Raw genomic sequence first — 23275 nt, 5'->3', positions numbered from 1 at the left:
ATTTCCAGCACCATACTGGATTGTCAGCTTGATACTCATGTTGATGTCTTTGCTCTCACCATGCTGGAGGGTGAGAACTGTCTTCATCTGATGCTTGGGGATTCGTGGAGAGGCCTTGGTTGGGTGGATGAGCCTTTACATCCAACACGGGGTAAGGTTTTGTTACTTGCCTCTATCTGAATCCTCTAGCCTCCTCTTTCGAAAAGACAGTGGTGCCCAGAAAGGGTGGTCTGTCTCCCTCTCAGAGGGGGGGTTCCTTTGACTCTCCCAAGGCCTGGACCTTGCTGGCTGGGTCAGGAGGAGCAGGCTGTGTTGAGCTGACCCTTGGGGTCTCCCTGAGCCTCAGCAGGGAAGGACATAGAGAACCTATGCTGGATGGAGTTTTAACATACAGTGGATCTGCAGGCAAAGCTGCTTACTAAAGACCAGGCAGCTCGAGGTGGGTATTACTTAGTCAAGCAGCCAAGAGTTAGTTCCCCGAGGTCAGGGAGTGGGAAACAGCTCAGTCATTCAGGGTCCACCAGAAATAGGCACAGGGTTGAGTTGTCTTTGGATTTCCAAAGTTTACGAAAGCTGGGAGGAAACCCAGACCCAGCACTTGGGGCTTAGGATGGAAAGGGGAAAGCAGAGAAAGGTGTGTTGGGGCAAAATGGAGGCCTGACAACAGGCTCTGGGGCAAAGGGAGACACACAGACAGGGGATCAATCCAGTCCTTGTGGAAAAGGGCTTGTGTCCCACAAGAGTTGTTGGGCTTAGGGTGGAGTATCTCAGACAGGTGTCCCTGAACCAAAGTAGAACTGGAGGACACAGAGGCTGGGGAGACGAACCACAAACTAGGGGGCTAGACTTGGAGGCCCGAGATCTAGAGTGAACAGAGGTAGCTGGTCTAGAGAAGTACGGGACACCGGACTTGACTCCTACTGGGGTTCCTCAGGGAGCGGAGACTAGGACTTGGGGCAGAACAGCGTTCCTGGAGGCAACCATCCCAGGACTTTGAAAAGAATGGTGGTCCAGGGGCTAGAGAGGCCTGGGGACCTAAAAAAGGACCCAGAGCAGGGAAACCAGGATATGGGATAGAAGAAGGGTCTCAGAGTGAGGGGAGACCCAGGGCCCAGGCAAAATGAAGAGCTAAGAGGCAGAATCCCTGTACCTGGGACAGAAAGAAATCAGGGACCAGGTAGCCCCTAGGGGGCAGGCTGGGAGCCAGAGGCAGGGAAACCAGGGCCTGGAGGCATTGGGGTGGAGGGCCCGTTGTGAAGGTGACTCAGGTCTCAGGCAAAAGGGAAAACTCAAAGGGAAGGAACACATGTCAGTATTTCAACTCCTCTGGGGACCCAGGGGCTGTGATGAAACCCTGGTGCGCCCCTTCCATTCCATCCACCCTCACTCACCCCCTTTCACAAGACACAACGTGTGTGTGTGTTTTTTTTCTTTTTTTTTCATTGCATTTTAATACAAACTTGGATCTTTGGGTGTGTCCTGCCAACAGAAAACAACAACAACAACAGAAGAGAAAACCCAAAAGAGTGAAAAATAAAGGAAAAAAAAAAGCTCCCGCAAGAGGTTCTTTTCCCTCCCCCCCACCATGCGAATTTGCACACCACGGGACCACAGCAGGTTTACAGAATGCAATATACAATCCACGATTTATAATAAAACAGTATATACAATAAATAGGATATTGTTCATTTTTGTCAAACGACCTGTAGATAAATTTCTCAGTGCATACTTGCTGGGCTCTGGACACCTCGAGGCCCCGCTTGCAACCTCTTGCACACGCTCGCTCTCTCGCTCGCTCTCTCTTTTTTTTTGTCTTTTTCTAAAACTGTGTTTTGTTTTTAAGTTTTGTACATTTTTAAAAAGTATTTACAATTGCTGGTTTTGTGCAGAAAGGGCTCACCTTGGGCTTCTGCGTGGAGGAGATGGGCAGGGAGGGGTGAGGGGGAGATGGGGGCTGCAGGGGGGTGCAGGTGGGGAGGGAGGCAGAGGGGCAGGCGCTCCTGCCAGAGGACGATGTGGACGCTGGGAGGGGTCTTGGCGTTGGTTTTCTGAAAGCTGCAAAGAAACACAAAGAGAAGAGGCAGAAGTCAGTGGCAGGCAGACACTGAGTTCTGAGAACAGAGAGGTTAAGAGTGGGACCCCACCCAGTTCCTACCAGGATTCTGGGAGAAGCTGACCCCATTGTTCCTTCTCCCATAAACTCCAAAACAGTCCCCCATGAGTCTCTGAACTGCTTCTGGCTTTCTCTGAGCTCAGATTTCCTCTCTGTAAAATCAGTGTGTGGTCCAACACCCACCCCACTGAGAGGTAAAGGATGTGCCTGGCAAGGAGCTAGGGTTCTGGGTTGTGCAATTTGTCAAGAACTTGAACTCTAGAGTCAGACACAGCTAAGTTCAAAAGCTAGCACCAGCATTTAACAGCTCTATGACCTTGAGCAAGTCAGAGAATCTCTGTGAGCCTCAGTATACTCATCTGTAAAAAGGGGAGACCAGAACTGTTCCAAAGGGCTGTTGGGAGAATTCAGTGGTTTAGGGCAGATTGAGCCTGGTACATAAATGAATAATAAATGACACTAATTACTACTCATTATTTTTGCAGGGCCTGGGCCAGCTAGGCTCTCCAAGCCTGGGTTTCCTCATGTAACAATTCCTCCAACCTAGGCTGTTCTGAGGAACAATGTAATATAGAAGATGGGAGCCTTAGCACAGCACAGGTATGAATTGCAGCTTTAATTCTTCTAAATCCAACCCTCTTTCCCCAGCCCCCACCAATGCCATTCTGTTCCTTAGAGAGGAGAGGTGAGGAGGAAGTCTGCCTGAATGGAGGAATAAAGAAACTGCCCAACACAATACCATCTGTGTTTGGCTGCACCCCCTGCCTTCCTGAGGCTCAGAGTCTCCCAAGTCCCTACTCCCTAGAATCATCCAACACTGAAAGTCTGAAGTATCCCCTTCCCCTGGAAGGTAGAGTTATATTTGCAGGGGCCCTGGGGACCTCAGTTCCCTATCCAGACCCCAGATTTGCTGGGATGAGAAGGAAGGTACCTGGAAGGACAAGAATGGGCTTGGTCATTCTCAAGACCTCCAGTCATTAGCTTGACCCTTTTCAGAGTTCTGTCTTCCTCTCAGCCCTGAAATTCATGCCTCCCACACCTGGCAAGTGACCATCCCACCAGAATTCAGGGGCAAGACAGGGGCACTAAAACCACCTTCTAGGATTCTTCAGCAAGGCAGCCCCCCAGCCCCCACCCCTGCAGGCACTGGCAGTCGCGGAAAGCCTTTCCTCCCTTGGCTCCCCTTTGCAAGAGGGCCGCATTTACATTCTGCTCAGCCTCTGCCGCTGTCTGCTGGGCGGTCAGCCCCAGGGACGACTTTCGTCCTGAGGCTGTACTTGCAGTACTCCCCCAAGGCCTGGGGACCCAGGTGGGTTTCTGGAAGGTGGGGACAGCACCCGACCCAGCTGTCTCAGCCCGGGTGGCAGGCAGAGGTGTGAGGGAGAGGGTGGGAGCTGCATCTGTTAAGCTGTCAGGTCTCCTGCAGGTGAGGGGAGTTTGGAACATTAGCCCTAGAGGTCAGAGGTGTGCCCATTAGGGCGACAGCTCTATCGCAACTGGGGTGATTGGTAGAAGAGCAACTCTTGGGGCAGGGGGTGAAGTTGGGATAGATGTCAGTTCTCCGAAGGTAGAGTGATAAACAGGAACAGCTGCAGAGATAAGCAAAGTATTTATTGGGGTCAGGACTATGGGACGTGGGGGGGACAGGTTCAGCTGGAGGGCTGGAGGCACCTATCTGTAGGACAGTTTTATTACAGTTTAAGAACAGCTGCTAAGCTAAGGAACCTCCTTTTGGGGTGACAGGTATAATGTGTTGGGGAGACAAGTAAGTGGGAGACTTAAAATGGGCGGCTTCAAACCACTTAGCAAGTGAATTCTACCAAACCCCAGCCTTTCCTGCTCCCCCTAAGGGCCCCAGGGCAGGCTGGGAGCCTCCTCACAAATCCCTGTCACCCCCACCCCCTCTCAGCCCTTAGCCACTGCCAGTGACCCTCTCCAAGCCAGGTCTCCATGGTGATCTCAGCCCAGCAGGCAGCTCCTGCCAGAACCATTCCCATGGTGCCGGTGGCCAGGCAGCAGGGAGGCTTTCTCACCCTTTGCTAAGCCATCCCTGTCTCACCTTCCTCCTCCCACCACCCTCCCCAGCTTTCATGAGTTGGCCAGAATCTGGGGGATGATGGGGGATGGGGAGAGAATCAGATCCAGAGGTTCCTGAGCCAGGGGGAGTGGACAGAGCTACGGCTATGCAGAACCCTGACCTCACCAGGGTCAGTTCTCCACAAAATGGAACTCAGGCTGACATGCCAGGTAGCCCAGGGCTGGGCACTGGGGGCAAAGCAGAGAACTGCTAGGCCCTGCCCTTGAGGGGCTCACTGAGCAGAGAATGAAACAAAGTGGAACCCAGACCAGGAAATTTCAATGCAGGGAGATGGGGACTGTGCCAAGGGAAGCGCTAGGGGCTCAGGGAGCACAGAGGGGCACCTGGCCTAGCCTTGGCGGGAGGGGCTGTGGCTCTTCTACCCATTGCTGGGCACAGTGTTCTGCACGTGCTGGGGTAGAGAACATGCGCTAACTGCACGACAGTGAGGACAGCAAAGACCAGTCTAAATCAAATCGGGGTGTTAGGGTCCAGCTCAGGCCGGGCATACCTCCCGGATGCCTCCTTAGACCACCCTGTTACCATAGCTACCGATGCACTTGTCATCCCCTTCCTTGCTCCTCCAGAGCAGAGACCTGTGTGTGGCACCCCTGTATCCCCAACACCAGCACGCACTTGGTGCCCCAGGACACCAGTCATTGTTCACGAGACTTAACCTTTTAATGCCTCCATAATACACAACTGCAGAGTCGCATGCTGCCGAGTCCCTGTGCTCCAGCGGTTTTACTGTCTGGGGTGCCAGGGCATTGAATGAGCTCTGCCTGTCAGTGGGGGTGGCGCTGGGGGGCACAGAGGGATAGTCGAGTGGGACTCAAAAGTGCTGCAGATGGTATACAATCAGGTTGTCCAGAGAACACTGCTCTCACTGCAAAAGGAGCATTTTATTTCCCACGTTCATTTCAGCAACCAACAGAGACATCTTCACGCCCACTAACTGCAATCACTGAAGCTGAGGTCTAACCCCCACCTTCGAGTCACTGCCCCCCAGAAGGGGGCCTGGACATGGAACAAGGCAGCAGAACGGAAGGCTGAGAGAATACATAGGGACGAAGACTGATTTGCTGTGAGGCCTGGACAAGTTCTTTCCCTTTCCTACCTTTGGTTTCTCCGTAAAGTAAGGGGATGAAGGTAATGGGAGAGATCTTCAGGCAAAGTAGTCAGAGACAAACTGAAGCTGCCCAAAGGCCAGACCACCCCTCCGACACTTTCAGGCAAAGTCAGGCCAGTGAGCCCATCAGATGCGGAGAGGACACTGATTCCCTTGGGGTCCAGATCACACCTGAGAGGTGGAGATGCACCAAAGGATGAGGCTCCTAGTTGGGAATGGGCAGGGTGTGGCTCCCCTCCCCACTCCAGGGATATTTTTCAAAATCTGCGTCTACCAGGCAGGTGCTTTTTAAACTCTAGCCTTCCCATTCATTCCCGCCTCAGGAGCTTCCACCTCCTTCACTGCTGGGCACACAGGGATGCTATGGGCCCAGAGGTTTCACACCAAAGGTCACCCATCAAGCTGTGTGACCTGGTGTCTGTCTCCCACCTCTCGGAGCCTCATACTTCTCACCAGCCCAGGAGGAGGGTTACCCATTAGCCCACACCTCTCCGGCCTCCGCACAGGAGGTACCTGTGCCGACAGGTGTTACTGACGGGTACGGGTATGTGTAGAAATGAAGTGGAGGCCGAGGAAAGAGCACGAACAGTGGAACTGGGAGAGCCCCGAGGGTCCTTCCTGGCCCTTCCATGCCGCGTTTCTCTGCCTGGGTGGCTGTGTGTCTCTCTCCTGGACTCCTCCAAAAGCCCAGTCAGCCCTGCTCCACTTTTAGGAGCGTGTCTGATGAGCAGAAGTAAGAAAAATCATCTTCTACCCACTCCCCAACACTTACCCTCTCCTCTCACAATTCCCCCTAGTCTACGTGCTGTTCTTTGACTCAAGGAGAAAACAAAAAACAAACAAAAAACACCCTGACCCTGAGATGTCCCAGGTCCGATGAAACACTGGGGAAGGAGATGGGGACATTACACAGAGATGAGTGACCAGCCCAAAGGAGCTGGAGGTCGGGGGAGGACATTCCCAAGAAGGAATCCCCTGTCATGGATGCATAAATGTTTGTACATTAAATGGACCTGGGAAGGATCCTGGAATGCTTCTTGGAGGAGGTGATGTCTGAGTGTAAGAAAGGAGTTGGTAGGTGGGAGATGGATAGTGAGTAGGAAAGGGAAGCCCAGACCAGGGAACAGCTAAAGCAAAGGCACAGGGCACAGCGGGGAAAGCCCCAGCCCCTCCCAGTCCAAAGCTGGAAAGGGAGGGTGTGAGAGAGGTCAGGGTCGAAAAAGAAGTCTTGAATACCCGTAATTCCAGCCTAGGAAGTTGGGCTTTATTTTGTTCGGAAGGAGATTGGAGAGGGGAAGATGTAATCAAAAGGTGTTAAGCAATGAAGTCATAGGAGCAAATGTGTTTTAATCAATTCATCCAGTAAATACCTTGGGGGCCCAGACACCATGCCCTGAAGAACAAGCATTTTGGTGGCTACAGTGGGTGGGTGGGGGAAGGGACTCAGGCAGAGGAGACAGGTACTGAGGCGGAGACCTGCAAGGCACTGGGCGCTCTGACCCAGGTGGCTGAGCTGGCACAGCTTCTGAAGCCTCCAATTTGTTCAGATGCATTTTCTGTCCCCAGGAAATCCTTGCTGCCTGCTCTGCCCATGGTTCAAGAGTGTGGGGTCCCTGGCATTTCTGGTGGGAGAGTTTCGGGTCCTCCCCTGGACGGTGATGCTCCTATGGAGGCTTTTTAAAAAACGGTTTTTAAAGATTTTATTTAGTTTTAGAGAGAGGCCAAGGGAGGGAGAAAGAGAGAAGAGAGAAAGAGAAACATCCAATGTGTGAGAGAAAGAGTGATTGGCTGCCTTCCACACGTCCCAACTGAGGACCTGGCCTGTAATCCAGGCATGTGCCCTGACTGAGAGTCAAACCGACAACCTTTTGGTTTGCAGGAGGCACTCAATCCACTGAGCCACACCAGCCAGGGCCTTAAAAATGTTTTTAAAAGGCTTTATTTACTTGGAGGCTTTTAATGAACACCTATTTACAGGCTGCAAACTCCATGAGGGCAGGACACACTGCTTGTCTTGTTCCGTGGTACCCTCAGCACTAGCTGCAATGCCTGGCCCAGAAAGCTGGCTGGTTCATGTGCACTGAATACAGAATTAACCTACTTCCTCCTGCCCTCCAGCACGAACAGAGGGCACTGTGGCAGCAAAAGTTATGGTGACAAAGGTGGCAAATCTGCCAGGGGAAAAATCATGACCTGTTACAAAGTCGCAGGAAATCTTTTGCAGATCATCTGCACTGAGAGAGAGGACTGGTGTGGATAAGTGTGGACAGGGTTTCTGGCTGACCTGGGTCCTGATGTGCCTTAGGCTTCAGGCCCTCTGGGGTAGGGGCCTGTAAGTTACCTTGTCTCTGCCCCACTCCGTCCAGGGAGGACTCAGCCTTAGTTGTTAAGGCAAAGACCTAGTTGGCATTTCATCTCCCCCCAAAAGCCCCAAATCTACACTAGATACAAGATCCTTCTTAGGAAGAAGCAAGTTGAGCAGGTTGAGGGAGGCCTGACTACAGTGTCCTGAGTAAGCAGGAAAGGGTCAGGCGTGCGTGACTTACACAGACTGGGTCAGAGGGGAGACTTTAGCTCTCCATTTACCAGCTACTGATTACACGCTTACTACGTGCTAGCCACTGGGCTAAATGCTTCACAGTCACCTCACTTAATTGTCTTAAGGCAGCAAGGTGATGTGACTCACCAGGTCACACAGCTGGTATGAGATGGAATCAGACTCTGCACAGAGGCCTATCTGCACCCCAGGCATGCTCTCAGCCCACCCCCCGAGGCCCTCAGTTTCAGGGCTTTGCTCCCTTGGGTTCTTCTTCCAGGGCTACAGGGATGTGGGAGAGAAGGAGCGTGAAAGGGCATGTTCACGGGGGAGATTAGATTTCCAGGAAATGAGGGCTCAGAGCAAGAAGGCCTGGCCTGAAAATGGCTGTGAGAGGCGAGACAGAACTGGAGGGAGGACAGCCTCGGGGACTGAGGAGCCCAGAAGAGGCAGGGCAGGACTGGCTGACCCCTGACGTGACGGCCTCTTGCTCAGAGCCAGAGGCAAGATCAAGTGACCTCTTGAAGTTTTAAGACAGAAGAGACAAAGCCCAGAGCAGTGGGGGCCTGGCCCAGGTCCGGGCATGCCTGCTGACCCTGGCTGGATGGTGGCCTTGGAAACTGCTTCCTGTTCTGGTCAGGCCCCAGCGGGTGTAACCTTGGAGGACCTGTGACATTTCTCTTGGCATCAGGTCCAGGCCTGAGAAGGAACAGAGAGGAGAGGGGGACTTGAGATTTCTGAACGCCTTGGAGGGACCTCCCTACCCTCCCACCCTCTGCCTAGGGCCTGCAAGGGCCCATCTTCAGCCATGAGGGCCCAACGTGGGGCCAGCCTGCCTGGCTCTGCTTTCCATCTCAGGGACTAGAGAAGATGTTTGCCTGGGCTCAGGTGCTCCCCCACCTCTACCCCTTTCTTTCTCTGTCCTATTAGCTCAGCTACCAGACCAGTCTGGTTCCACATTCCCCATTCCAACTCCTCTGAGCTTTTTAACCCTCTTTTAATTCCCACTGGGCTGTGACCTGTCCTTGTCCAGTTCCCTCTGCCTGGAATGCCCTTCCCCCATTCTTGAGTGTCCAAATCCTGCCTGTTCTTCAAGGTCAAGCTCAAATGCAGCTTCTTCCACAGAACCTCAAAATCCATTTAAAATGTCAGACCCAGAAACAGTTATAGGGAACATCCAACCAATCCGTCATTTTGTGGGTGGGGAACTGGCAGGGGCATGGACAGGGAGCAGTGTGGCAGGGGACATGAGAAACCCAACAGTACTGGGTTCGAATGCTGGCTCCACATCTTACTGACTGGATCCCCTAGGGCAAGGTTCATAGCTGCACCTGTTTCCTCAACTCCGACTGGGGATGGGGGCTCCCCTCCCAGAGGACCGGGCGCAAAGAGCATCTCCTTTTCTTACCACGGAGGCAGAGAGACAGATTACTTCTGACCTCAACACCCATCTTCCCGGTGTACAAGCTTTGTTTCTCCTGGCCTCTGGGCACCTGCCACATTCCACCAGGTGTTTTCAGGTTCTTCGTGTACTTGTTTTAGCTTCCTGCGATAGATGCTCACCTCTGAGAACAGGGGCCATAGCTGCTTTGTCTCTCTGTGTCTGGCACTGGGGTGGGCAGGGAGGGGCTCAAGACTTGAGGCTGAGCTGAAGGACTGCTTCTCCAGTGCCCGACATCAGTGCTCACTGTCTGCTGGTGAATGAGCATGTCACTGTCCTCTCTGCTTAGGCCCTGCATCGACAGTGACACTCTCTCCGCTAACTCTTCTTCCTCACCATTCTACTTCCCTACGTCCCCAAATCTTCCTCAATTCCACAATGATTTTAACTGATGCCTGGCACTGATGGGCTGTCCTAGGTGAGGGACCTGGTGTGCCACCTTAAAGAAGGGAGACAGCCCTACCACCGTCTTGGTCCAAGCCACCACCGGCGCCTGCCTGGACTCCTGCAGCTGGTCCCCCTCCTCCACCACTTGCCCTGCTCCACCGTGACCCTTGGCATATTCCAGCTGAGGGCGAACCGCAGCGGTTCCCTACTTGTCTTAGAATAAAATTCAAAACCCTGCGAATGCCCTGTGTGATTCTGGCCCTGCCTGCCTCACCTCCTCACTCAGTGTTGCTGCCTTTGAAGCGGGGCTCCTTCCTGCCGCGGGCCTTTCCCCACAGCTGTTCCCTCTACCCAGCATGTTTTTCCCTCTCCCTCATCTGTGAAGCATAAGCTTCAGGATCTGGCCAGCCTGCTACAGCCTCATGGGCTCCTAGCTCTTCTCCTTGCAGTCCTTCTTATGGTGATCTCTGCCAAAGGCATCGTGTCCTTCTGGTTACTATCTTTCCCTCCAAAATGGAAGCCCCCTGAGGACCAGAACCTCATTTGTGGTATTCACTGTGGTGCCCCCACCCCATGCCAGGCATACACTGGGTACTGGACAGATGTCTCTGGAACATCCGAATGCTTTGGTTTGAGGAGAGTGCTGTTGACTCTCAGCTTTGAGCAGGAAGCAGGGCCAGAATGTGGGGCTGGATGGTGTCCCAGTTCCTCCTGTGTTCAGGCCTCACTGACGTTCCATTATGCATCTCACTGAGCTGTGACCTGCCCGAACACCCAGCCCCCACACCTGTGTCTTCTCCCACCCAGAGGCGGGAGGAACGGCTTTCGGATTATTTCACATTTCTGATTATCCATGAGACATCTCCCCTCCAGTGAGAAGGATCAAGAGTTTGACATTTTAAACCCTAAGCAGCTTCCCCCTGGCCTGCTTTGAATCTGTGGCTCTACTGCTTGCAGTGAGATGTGCAGGGAATGGAAGGCCATTTTAATCTTGGCCTGGCTTTATCAGGAGAAAAAATATACTGCCAACACTGCCCCCCCACTCCAAGAAAATACCCCTTTGGTCCATTGTCTATGTCATGCAGAGTTGCAAGAGCCTAAGAGATGATCAAAGTCTGTTTCCTTGAACAAATGGGGAAACAGAGGCCAGAGTCAGGGGAGGGAGAATAGGAGCTTGGTCAAGGGCATAGAACAAGTCGATGGCCAATTGGGGAATGGCCCTTCTCTAGGCCTTCTGACTCCCAAGGAGCCCAAATCAGGCACCAGGGGAGCCGAGATCGGGTGGAGAGCGGGTAAGTGGCTTCCGCTGACATGACTTTAGGACCCTGAGTCACCCTGGCCTTGAATGGCCTCCTCAGACCCAAACGGGGCTTTCCAGGAGCCCTGCTGCTCCCTCTCCAGGAAGAGCCACTCCCAGGAGGCTGTGGTGGCAGCAGATGCGAAGAGTGAGGGGCTCTGGGCCCCCAGCCACTCCAGCGACACCCACCACACCCAGGCCAATTCTCTGACAGGCCTGTTGGACAACAGCGGGGCCTGAGGGGCCTTTCTGGAGCAGGTTGTTCGTCAAGAAAATGATTTTTCCGACCTTCTCCACTTTTACTATTTTGGGGGCATTTCCCCCTCTTTTGTTTTCCCTTTTTTCTAAAGCACAAAACCTTGAGAATATTAAAAAACTGTGACCCTAACTACTGAGATCACAGTGCCTAATAAAAACATCTGAGTATCTAGCAATAGTTAACTTAACTCTTAGAAAAGCATTTGGCTTCAGGAAAGGGACTGGCTTTTCCAGGCAGGACACATCCTGCCTGGGGACAGACCCACTGACACGGCCACAGCGGGATCCCAGGGCCCCTTCTCTACTTCTAGGTCCTTACCCCACATTCCCGACCACACTGAGCCTACCTCTGGCCAAAGGTGTTGAGAAACAGCCTTTGCGGGTGCTGTGGGAGACCAGGAAAGGGTACTCTGGGTGTTCTGTAAAGCCTTGCAGAGTATATGACCAGACGTACTGGCCCTACCTTTAGCCTGGCTCTTCTTGCCAGACTTCATCCTAAACTAAACGAAGCTCCTGAGGAAATGAAGGAGCCTGTCACGGTTGGTACCCTGGATGGCAATTACACAACCTGCTTCCTCCTTCACAGAGCGATTCGAACGTCTTCCTTCACATAAGGTCAAGTGGTGACTGTTTCCGGAATCTGGGGACTTGGGTGGTGCTGTCCGGGACTTAGCGTGAATGAGGGAAATGCGTGCTTGATGAACCAAACTAGATGAGACCACCCAGTCTGTGGTTCTCCAGCCATTCCAGTAACATCTGAGCCCCGGGCTGGGTTCCCGGCCCAAGCAACCCCTCTCCATAAAACTGTCCCCAATATATAATCCCAGACTCCTTCCTGAATCCCAACTCCTTATTTTCTTCAGGTCCTTAATCCTGTCCTTAAATCCTTCCTGCTCGTCACTATTCTCCCCACCCCGCCCCAGGTCTCTTCCCACTGCACCCACATCCCCAGACTCACCCAGGAACAAAACCTCGAGGTCCAGTCGGCACTTCAGTTGGCACTACAGGGAGGTGACGGTGAATGTGTCCTCAGGATGAGGTTCCGCCATGGGCCCCAGGAAGCCGCTCTTGGGGCCCCCACCCAGGCCGGGATGTGCCTGTGGCATAAAGCCAGGATACCTGTAGGCAGTATCCTGCAGGGGCAGCAGCGAGTCCCTCGGCACAGGGGACAGGGTCAAGTCACTAAGGAGCGGGCAGCCATAGCCAGCAGTGGCTGCAGCAGGGCCACGAGGAGGGCCAGGTGGCCGGCCCATCTCCAGTGGCTCCTTGTCGGCCTTGGGCGTGGCTGGTGGGCTAGCCAGGTGTGGGGCACTGAGGCATGCAGCCTCCGTCCTGCCCAGGAAGTCAGCTAGCAGCCCTGTACCCACCTTGCCTTCATAGGGTGGACTACGCGCAGCTGAGCCAGGTGGGTACCAATATGCCGTGCCCTTGCAGCTGGGGGAATCATAGTGGGGCTGGCCCAGCGGCAGGTCCCGGCAGCTCAGGTGAGCCTGGGCTGCAGCTGCATGGCCCAGGCTGGCCCCCTGGAGCCCGTGCTTGAGGGACTCACAGGCAGCCAGTTTTGTGGGTGGCGGCCGCAGTTCTTCCTTGAAGCCCAGTGTGGGTGAGCAGGTGGGTGAATATGCCTTCTGCAGGCCAGCATCAAACACTGTGGGCGGGTGGGCCAGTGGTGGGAAATGCTTGCCATCCAGTTCAGGGGCACCCAGGCTGGGCGAGTCACAATGGAAACCTTGGCCAAAGGTACCATCAGAGGGCGTGGACGGGTTCATGGAGTAGGGCCCCATGAAGTCACAGGGGTCTCGCTCACCCACACCAAAGGCCCTCGACTGTGAGGGCAGTGGTGACATGCTGCTGTCCCCACTGTAGTAGTCCAGGCCAAGGTCTGGACTGTCCTGGAATAGTGGGTTGACCGGCTGTGGCTTGGGGATGAACTTGGCTTTGGCTGCTGCGCCGCCCCGTTCCTTCTTGGCTGAGCAGGCCCCACCGCCCCGTCCCCCCCGTGGCTGCCGGGGCCCTGTGCTCCGTTTGGACGGGTAGCCTGAGGCAGTGGCTGAGGCGGACGAGGGGAAGCCCAGATGCGAGGCCTCAAACAGGTCGACCTTCTTCCGCCGTCCACGGCCTGGCTTGGAGCTACTCTGGAAAAGGACGCTCTGGTTCCAGTTGTAGCCGGGGGCAGACGATGCTTCATTCCAGTCCATCATGAGTTTCTCCAGGCTGGACAGGCTCGACTGGCCCTCACTGCTGGAGGCCTCACTGTTGGCACGCCTAAAACCGCCCCCGACTGGCTGGTTGAACTGGGTGCTGTCGGAGGACGACTCCGAGAAGGTCTCGGACACGGCCGTCTGCTGCTTCACCTTCTGTGGTGTGTAGTTGGAGATGTCCAGGATCACGTTGGGCTCGCTGACATGGCAGTCGAAACCGGGATTGTAGAGCTGACTGAAGGCTTCTGAGGCCCAGTCCAGGCCTCCGTAGCCCTGCCGGAAAGGCCACTGAGACGCCCCCACAAACTGCCGACAGTTCTCAGGTGAGGGCTGGAAGGAGGAAGAGGAGGAGGAAGCAGCAGAGGCGGCAGAGGCTGTGGTGCCCTTGGGTACCATGTAGCCACCAGGCGAGACGGTGCTGGCCCGGCTGTCACAGCGCAGGGGGGTGGGGGCTGAACCAGAGAAGGCAGCCCCCTCAGAGCTGTTGAAGAAAGAGGCCTTGCCTGGTGGCAGGCAAGGGCCACCGGTAGGCGGTGGGGCATAGCCAGCACTGTGGGCGCTGCTGGGTGAGGCAGGCAGGCTGTTGCCGCTGCCATAGGCAAAGCTACAATCCTTGCTATTAGCACAGTCCTGGCCCGTAAAGGGTTTTGCGGGGGCGAATACACTCTGTCCAGCCCCATAGCCACTATACTGTGGGGTGTAGGTGTTGGCAGGAGGGTGGGTGGTAGGTGAACGGGCCACAGCTGAAGCGGGGGGAGCCAGCTTCGGGAAGGTCTCAGCTGCCCGGCAGTCTGAAGTGGCTGGGGTTATCCCATAGCTCGTTGCCCGACCCGGTGGGAAGGTCTGGCGAGCGGGCAGGACAGACTGGAAGGAGGGGTCTGCCCCCGCCCCACTGCTGCCCACTGCCACTGGGCTGGCCTTGGCTCCCCGGCTAGGGAAGGTGGCCAGGCCCCGTTGGGCAGGCAGGGCACTGGTAGGGGGCCCTGCATAAGTGCCCGATGCCTTGCGGGACTCAGGGCGAGAGGCTGAAAGGGCGAAGTCCAAGAGGTCAGAGGAGTCATCCGAATCAAGCAGGGAGCGAAAATAGCCAGTGAAAAGGTTTTGGCGCTCCTGGCTGAGCTCAGTCTGGCCAGCAGTTGTGCCCGTGCTGTAGTAGCTGCCACGGCCTGAAGCCCCACTCTCTAGCCCAGTGGAGGCAAAGGCGCGGGCCTCAGTTCCCTGGAACCCACAGTTTCGGCCAGCTTGCCCGCCTGGGTGCCCATGATGAGGGGCCCAGCCACCACCCTTGTCCCCAGGCCACTCGGCGCCTGCCTCTCCAAAGCCTGGTCCACTGGGCACCTGCTCTGGGAACAGAGTCCCATTCTTCCGGGACCGCCTCTTACGCTTGGGCTTCCCAGTCAAGGCGTCTACCTCTCCCCGGCCCCGTTTGCGGGGATGCCCCAACTCGGTGAGGCCAGGGCCCCCTACCCCAGCAGCCGCCACCGCCACCACCTTCTTTTTCTTGCCAATGCCCTCAAAGAAGTCACTGAAGGAGCATCGGGCTGCTTTGGCCGCATGGCCCCCACCCCGGCCGCCGAAACCGCCTGCTTTGCCACCACGCCGCCGGAAGCCCTGCACACGGTGCAGGAAGTGGGAGATGCTCTGGGTATCGGGTGCCTGGTGCACTGACTCAGGCTCACTGGGTGTCCAGCAGCGGGGCGGTGAGCAGCGCCCAGCACACTGGCTCTGGCGGTTCAGGAAGGCCAGCTTGGCGAGGACGTCAGAGTACTCAGCCTTGCTGTCATTGGCGTCTGCTGCGTAGGAGGGTTGGGGAGATGCCAGTTTCTGCTTCCGCCGCCGCCGTTTCTTCACTTCCGGTACGGCCATGGCGGCCGCTGCCACAGTGGCTGCCTCGGCCGCCACTACAGCTGGCTCCTTGGGCTTGCCGGGACCCAGCAGCAGGTTCTTAGGAGGGCGGCCACGCTTCCGTTTGAGAATAATAGGCATCTCGCCAGGTGGGAAGACCACCACCACGTTCCGTCCATTGTTCTTCATCTTCAGCAGTGGGGTGGGCTCTGCAGATACACGCAAGCCCAGCTCCTTGCCCTCCACGCTCAGGCTACTGCTCAAGGACGACACCTTGTACGTGGTCTTGTTCCGCCGTCCCAGTGATACAGGGATCTTGGCCATCTTCACCACCATGCGCCGCACACCCCGGCACTTGCTTTTGCGAGTAGGAACCACTGGGGTCTGGGAAGATTCTGGCTCCAGCTCTGGGACTGGGCCCGGGCCTGGCAGGGCAGGAGGAGGAGGTGGAGGCGGTGGTGGTGGAGGCTCAGCCAGGGCGGCTGCCAGCCCTGTGGGCATAGGTAGGGGCAGCAATCGGCCCTCAGGTCCAGTGTCTGCCTTACGCCCCCGACCGGCTTTTCGCCGGCGACACAGAATCTTTGGCCTATCAGTGCGCCGCAAGGCGTACTTGGGGAGACCCTCCGGCCCAGGGGGGCCATGGGGTGAGCACAAGTCCAGGCGCAAGGGCTCGGCGAGTGGGCAGGGCCCTAGGGGCTGCTGAGGCTCCAGATGACGGCCAGGGACATCAAGCAATTTGGGCAGGGGGTCAAGTCCCTGAGGGTCAAGCAGCTGTGACTCCAGGGAGTCAGGCAAGGTATCTAGGGCCTGAAGAGCCAGGCTTGGCAGCCCCAGAGGATCAGCAAGAGGTTGCAGGGGCGGCAGCTCCAAAGCTTCCCCAAGTGGCTCCAGTGCCTGTGGGTCCAGGAAGCGGGGCTGGGGGTCCAGGAGCTGAGGCTCTGGCTCAGGAGATGGTGGCTCAAGGGCCTGGGCCTCCAGCAGCTGGGCCTCAGGGCAAGTAAGAGAGGCCAGCTCACTAAGGATGTCGGCGTCAGCGAGTTCTGAGTAATCAGGACCGTCTGGCTCAGGCTCTGGGGGCAGACCAGTGGCTGAGGCTGTGGCTGTGGGACTATGGCCTTGGCTGGGCTGAGGACTGTCCCTGGGCTCAGGCTCAGGCTCGTAGAGGGGGTGGCTGGGCCGCTCAGACTTGGCGTGGGGGGTGGCCCGCTCCTCAGGGCTTCGGATGCTGTTGGCTAGACTGGGGGAGGAGAAAAAGCTATACTGCAGGTCACCAGGGGGCGGAGCGGGTGGGCGGCTAAGCCGGAGCCCACCACAGTCCAGGTGCACACCGCTGTGCTGTAGGTCCTGAGAGAGCCGAGTCAGGTCCTTCATGATGTCAATCAGCTGCACCACTGGACGCAGGTTCACCCGCCCGTTGTCCCAGAGACGTCGGGAGCTGCTGCCGTCTTCAGCAGATGTGGGGCAGTGGGCCTGTGAGACTGGATGGGCTGTCCGAGGAGGCAGCGGGCTGTCCCCCTTGGCAAGGACTGGTGGGCGCCGGGTGCTGGGGTCCCGGCGTGGGGGTGGGCGCGGGTTCTCGGAGAAGGTGTGGGTGAAGGCCTTGTCAGGTGGGCTGGCAGGGGGCCGGGTGGGAAGCAAGGGCCGGGGGGTAGGGGGGCCGCTGGGATAGTACTTGGGCTCCCGGAGGTAGTCAGGAGAACTGCACACAGCACTGGAAGTCACCACCAGGCCCTGGGGCTTCACACGCATCCTGACCTTGTCCTCCGAGGGCCGCCGGGCGGGGCCAGGGCTGACATGAGGGTGCGAGAAGCCGGGACCAGGACCTAATGGGCAGGACAGGCAGGAGATCTCTCACTGAATGCTGAAGTCCTCATAAGCTTCGCACATCCTCAGTGAGCCCCTGCACCCCTCTCTTAAGTCCCCTCCCCAAGTCCAATCCACTTGTTGACCCCCAGCTTTTCCCAAACGACCACATGCACCATAAACCCCTCACAGGCCCCAGTTCTGCTTATTGACAGCTCACCCAGTTTTAGACCCTGGCTATCTGCTCAGAGGCAGGGAACAAGACACCTGCCTCTGAGAGGGAAGAGCATCGGCAGGGCAGGGCAACCACTCCAGATCCAACTGAAGGAGAGGGCCAGGAAGTCCTACCAAGGGCCAGGCCTCCCTCCGTCTTGCTCCCACCCCCAGGGTTCCAGGGGAACCCCAGCCACTCACCCTCGGCTCTGCCGCCTGGGCTGTCACACTGGAGGTCTCTGTGGGCAACAAGACAGACAACAGGAGATCTGAGCGGTCTGGTGGTCACAGTCCGGTCACTGCCCACCTGCCCACCCACCCGGTCTCTTCCATATGCCACCCGCAGCTCCCTCATGCTCCCTCCGGTGCACGCACCCGGCTGACCTGGGAGAGAGAGGGCCCCGGGTGCCTGGGGGCTCTGCCAGTTGCTGGCTGTCAGCTGGGAGTGCTGTGGGACAACTTCGGCCTGGGCCCAGGCCTCAGGGTGTGGAAAGCGCCTGGAAAGGACCATTGCAGCTCAGGTTTAGTGAGCACCCACTGCGCACCAGGCACTGGTCTGAGAGCTGTCCAGGCATCACTTCATTTAACTCTTCATCCCAATCCTGCGAGGTAGGGGCTATTAATAACCCCATTTTGCAGGTGAATTTGCCTGTTTTGTATCAATATAAAGACTAGGTAGGCAAATATCAGATCATCAAAATGCCTTAATTATTACTGGGATAAAAGCAGTACAAAAAAAGTGACGACTACCTGAGGTCAGAGGTTTAGCAATCATACCAGGGAGTCAACAACAACAGCAGCTCATCCTTTGGGGGCCCTTTCTCTGTTGCCCAAACACTGGTGTAAGCATTTTCTACGACTTACCTCACCTAACCCGCTGCAAACCCATGGTCAGTATGGTTATCATCCCCACTTTCACCATGAGGAAACCATCCACTGGAAGGTTTTAAGCACCATGAGGGCAAGGGTTTCTGTCCTGTTTACTTCTGTGCCTGTCTCTCAACAGCCCGATGGGCATGTGGCCCACAGGAGTGCTCCAAAAACTACTGATGAATGAAGGAAGCACACCGAGTCCCTAGCCCTGCCTTTTCCTATGGGGCGTTCTCTCAACTCCTCTCCAGAGCCAAGTGTGACCCGAGAAGGTGGCCGAGGGAGGGAGGGAGATGAGAATGTGGTAAGGGGTATTTTCTGACCTCTCTTCTGCCTTTACCGCAGAGGCCCTCTCTGACCACCCGTCCTTCTTCTACCTTAATCTGGCCCCCACCATACACTCTCAGAGCCCTCTCTCTCTATTTTCCCTTCACAATATTTATCGTGGCTGTAATCTATTCCTTGGAAAACTGGCTCTTCAGTGTGTCCCCTGGAATATAGGCTCTTCAGGTGCAAGGACTGTCTGTCTTGTTTACTGCTATATCCCAAAACCCAGGGCCTCCGCTATGGATGCTATATAAATATTTACCAGCTGACTCCCAGACCTGGTTTGGGCAGAGCTGGGACTCAGATCCAGGCGTGTCTAACTCTCCAGGGAGCCGGGGACTCAGGGCCCTGGCTGATCCTAAGAGATGGGATCTTGGGGAGCAATGAGTGAAATGTGCTCTGACCACCATGAGGAGGGTCTGAAAGACTGACCCTGCCCTGGCCAGTGTGCCTCAGTTGGTTGGAATGTCATCTCATACATCAGAAAGTTGGGTGTTTGATCCTCAGTCAGGGCAGGTGTGGGAGGCAATGGATTGACCTCTCTCTCTCAAATATGAACACACACACACACACACGTAAAAAAGGCTGACCCTGACTCTGTGTAGCTTTTGGCCCCAACCTGATACCTAGGGTCCACCTCTCAAGAGTCACGTGCAGACTCTCACTGGCTGCCACTCTGCCCAGTGTTACCCTATAGGAAGACTACAGAGCTGACCCCGCAGTCAGGATGGTGCAGACAAGGACGCTTCTCCACTCCCCCTTGGTGAGCACTGATCTGCAGTCTACAAAGCACCTTCACACATAGGACCCACTGAGCCCTCACAGCAAACTAGAAGGCATGGTTTGAGACCCCTGCATTTAGTTTACAAAGGACACAGGCTCAGAGAGATTGTGTAACTCACCTGAAGTCACATAGCTGCAAAGTGACAGGGTTCCTAATTCTGTCCTAAGTCCAAAGCCTCCTTCCACTCCCAACTCCTGCAAACTCTCCTTCAGCCACTCCTGCAAGTGTTCCTTCTAGAGCTGTGGTCTAATTTAAGGCTGGGAGGAACCTTAAAATCATCTAACCCACTGGCTTCCAAACCCTGTGCTGGGGGAAGCTGTGTAACATTCCAGATGCCCAGGCCCTAGTCCAGGGGAGTCTGACTCATAGATGTGAAAGGGACATCTGGGAATCTGTATTTTTAATCAGCTCTCCCAGTGGGTACGTAGTTCTAATGCCACCTCATGCCCCTCCCATTTTATAGATGAGGAAACTGAGACTGAAGAGGGAAAGAGACTTTGCTCAAGGCATGGGAAGGGCCCTTCTGTTGCTCATCCAGGCAGAACATCCCTTTGACCACTGTCCTTCCCTTTCTGCAGGTCCCAGGCCTTAGCTGTTCCTCATCATTGTCCCGCCTACTAGATCACTCAGGGTTCTGCTCTTTCCCTGCCTAGCTCCTCCCAGACCAGGCTAACTAGGCTCTCTCGGCTTCAAGAATCTCACCACTGATCTCGCAGGAAGGCCTGAGGGTAATACCCTGAAAAGGAGGGAAGGGGGCTCAGATTCTGGAATCTCCAACTCTGCTCTCCAACAGTACAGTGACCCATGGCTCCTGACGCCTTCCTAGAGATGCCTACCAGAAGCCACTACCCTCCCTTACTGAGGGTGGTACTTACCAAGCCTCCCTGCTCTGGAGACCTCCCACTTGGGGCCAGAGGCTGTCATCTTGGCAGAAAAGAAAAACCTCCTTTCCAGTGGTTGCTTCTGTCCCACCCACCCGTGAAGACCTTTGGGCATGTCCTCCTGCCAGACCTCCTGACTCTGTCCACTGTTTTCTCTTGCAGCCTCTCAGATCTGAGGGAAGCAGCTGGCTCTACTCCCCACCACACCCAGGTGGTCATTTTTTTGGACCCCTCCCAAGGGCCCCGTAGACCCCATGTCTGTGAACAAAGCCAAAAGGATCCTTCTGTCCCTCTGTCTGCTTCTGGGTCAGTGTGTCTGAGCCCGCCCATGGGGACACCAGACAGCTGGGAGAGGGCCCCAACCTGCTGTGCACAGTGCCGGGAAGCGCCAGCCCACATCCTTGAGTCCCCAGCCCCACCCTCCTGGTGGCTGCGGCTGTGACCACCCCACCCCTTCCCCAGGCTGCCTCCCCGCCCCCACCCACAGCCTCCCCAGGGGAGCCAGGCTACCAGGCCTAGCTCTCACTTCCGGCCTCATGACCCTCTCTCTCCAGCCTGCACACTCCCCCCCCCACACCATTTCCCTCCCAGCCCGGAGTGAAGGCCCAGGGATGTCCTCAACTGAAAAACACTGCATTGAAGGGCCATTGCTCCTGCTGTGAAACCTCCAGCATTTCCCTTTGGGGCCTTTGTCCCCCAGGATCTGTCCCCTCAGGAGGGGGGTTAAGCATCACCTTCTCAATCTCCTACTCTTCATCCCCCTCCCACCCACCCAATTATACTAAAAATCTTCTTCCAACCTGACTCCAGCCTAAAATCCTAAAAAAAATAACAATGATGAAAAAATATTTGTAGTTGTCACTTATCTGGCACTTAAATGGAAGCACAGAAAGTTTAAGTTATGCCCTTAAGGACAAACACAGCCATGATATGGAAGAGCTGAAGCCTTAAACTTAAGTTTGTCTGGCTCCTCTAAACCAAACTTCTTCCTTGTCTAGAGTCAGTACCCTACCCTGCAGCCTCCTCCAAATGCTCTAGTCCCAACCACCAGTTTTAATTTTTAACTTCTACTCTACCCCCAGTCAGCTTCTTCACCCACCCCTCCCACCCCAACCATCCCGGTGCACTACCCTCCCTCACCACTAGGTGTCCCCTCAGAGCCATCGATGCCCCCAAGGGGAGCAAGCCCCGCCCTACCCCCTGGAGCCAAGAGCCCCCGCCCCAGCACAGCACACCCCACTCCACCCTACCCCTAAGCCACACAGAGCTCCTTTGTGCAGCCCTCGCCCACCCCCTTCCTGCACAGAGTGGGGCACCTGGCAAGCAGGTCTGCCCTAGACCCGCCCCCTGTCAGCCCCCTGACCTGGGTGCCAGGTGTGCAGGCACCACAGCCAGCTCTGGCTGAACCCGAGGTTCACCCAGCTGGGTGGCCCTCCCTTCCTCCCTCCGAGGTCACTCAGGGACTGTGCTTCCCGCCCTGCTCCGCCCCCATCCCCTCCTGCCCTTGGCCCTTCCAGACTTCTGTCCTTGTCTTTCCCTCTGTCTCCCAGAGGACTCGCCTCCTCCAGCCCCACCAGGCCCTCCCCACGCCTCTCACCCCCGCCCACCTCTTTCCCCTGAGAGCTCCTTGTTCCACCCCCCCACTCCCTACCCAGGTCTAAAGAACTCCTCCTCCTGGAAAGTTGCTGCTGGAAAGGAAGTGACTTCAGCAATTTGGCCACAAGGCTGGGCACTGCTGAGCCCAGCTCAGCTGAAGGCCTGCTCAGCCCACCTCCAAAGCACAAATGCCGCCATTTGCACACACCACTCCCAGCATGCACCTGGAACCCTGAATACAGAGACCCCGATGTATACACACCATACCATCCCAGTGTACCACCCCCCTCTCCAGTCCACACTAAGCACCCTATATGCATATACCATCCAGTGTGGCAAACACAACACTCCAGTATTTCCACCCTGCCCAGGACACACTGAATCCTGCACACTCATCACTCCAATGTACCACGTACACAGCCTTCTAACATCCCCAGCTCTTCTACTTATAAAAGAATTCTTATAAAAAGAATACAGAAGGCTGCACACCCAAGGACGGAGCCCTACACAAGCCTGCTTGCATGCACGCCTATGTGCTTGCACGCAAGATGTCCAGTACTTGCATTGGGTACACATGGCCCTGCATCCTCCCACAGCCGAACCTCCCCACCCACACAATCCCAAGAGGCCCCGCCCCCAGACCTCAGGCCCCAGGAATGCTCTTCTGGAAGCTGGGTGGGGTCCCCAGGCAGGCTGGGCTTTAGGGAGCTTCCTGGAGCCCGGAGGCTTCATGTGTCAGTTCAGGGAGTTGCCTCTGCAGGGCAGGGCAGCCCCACCTGGCCTCTGGCTCTTGAGCCTGGGTGGGCTAATCTGGGCCAGAAGCAGGGAGACAGGCCCTGGCCCCTGCTTCACCTCATCCTAGTTGGGCCTAACATACCCGAACTACCCAGTCCTCTCATCACCTCACCTTGGCCCCTAAGCTCTTGCTTCCACAGATTTTAGTTCTGGGAGCTCGCAGCATAAATCAGTCACGCTCTGGTTTCCCCCTTGGCCCTGAGCTCTGCTCACTGTCACAAACCCTCTCTTCCCAGTCCTCTCAGGTCATCAAAGAGCAAGGCAGAGTCCCCAGACTAGGTGGCAGGACGCTGGGAAACTTGCTGTATACCTACCCATGGGCCTCAGTTCCCCTTTCTAGGTGATGAGGAAGGAGTTTCGGTAAGTTGGGTTCTCTGAAGGGCCTCTTTTTGGCTTAAGTTGTCTGGGGGAAATCCCTGCTAGGATGGGGCAGTAACTCCCCTGATGCTCACTTCCCAGGGGTGGCCGAAGCACAGACCTGGTTTCCCCGTCCACTGTTACCTACCTGAGCAGGCTGTGCAGACAGGCCTGGCTCAGCAGGAAAGGCCAGTCTTCACCAGTGATCTCAGGGTGGTCTCTGTGGCAGCCTGAGAGTCGCCCCGAACCCGGGGCCCTCTGCACGTACTTAACTGGGTGGGCTCTGGGTTCCAGGCCAATGGGTAGACAGGCAGGCAAGCTCCCATCTGTGGAAGCAAAGAGTACCACAGGTATAAGCAGGCATA

At 56.0% G+C, this 23275-nt stretch overlaps 1 protein-coding gene across 2 annotated transcripts; it reads right to left on the bottom strand.

The window, feature by feature from the left end:
• Positions 1-1420: 1420 nt before the first annotated feature.
• Positions 1421-17089, bottom strand: AHDC1 (AT-hook DNA binding motif containing 1). 2 transcript variants are annotated; one of them, XR_005083088.2, is made up of 3 exons: positions 12197-17033; positions 8451-8554; positions 1421-2055 (listed from the first exon to the last, which is right to left on the bottom strand). XR_005083088.2 is itself a non-coding variant. In XM_037149321.2 (2 exons), the coding sequence occupies exon 1, from the start codon at positions 17031-17033 to the stop codon at positions 12240-12242; it is 4794 nt and encodes a 1597-aa protein (XP_037005216.2). In that variant the 5' UTR covers positions 17034-17089; the 3' UTR covers positions 1421-2055; positions 12197-12239. The 2 variants fall into 2 exon arrangements, 1 of the variants encoding a protein (XP_037005216.2); XM_037149321.2 differs by lacking the exon at positions 8451-8554 and having other exon boundaries at positions 12197-17089.
• Positions 17090-23275: the final 6186 nt, after the last annotated feature.

Source organism: Artibeus jamaicensis, unplaced genomic scaffold (genome assembly GCF_021234435.1).
Source record: "Artibeus jamaicensis isolate MK-2021 breed Jamaican fruit bat unplaced genomic scaffold, CSHL_Jam_final scaffold_847, whole genome shotgun sequence".
Taxonomy (NCBI): Eukaryota; Metazoa; Chordata; class Mammalia; order Chiroptera; family Phyllostomidae; genus Artibeus; species Artibeus jamaicensis.
Note: the sequence above shows the minus strand (reverse complement) of the source record. Positions and strands in the feature narration are given on the sequence as shown.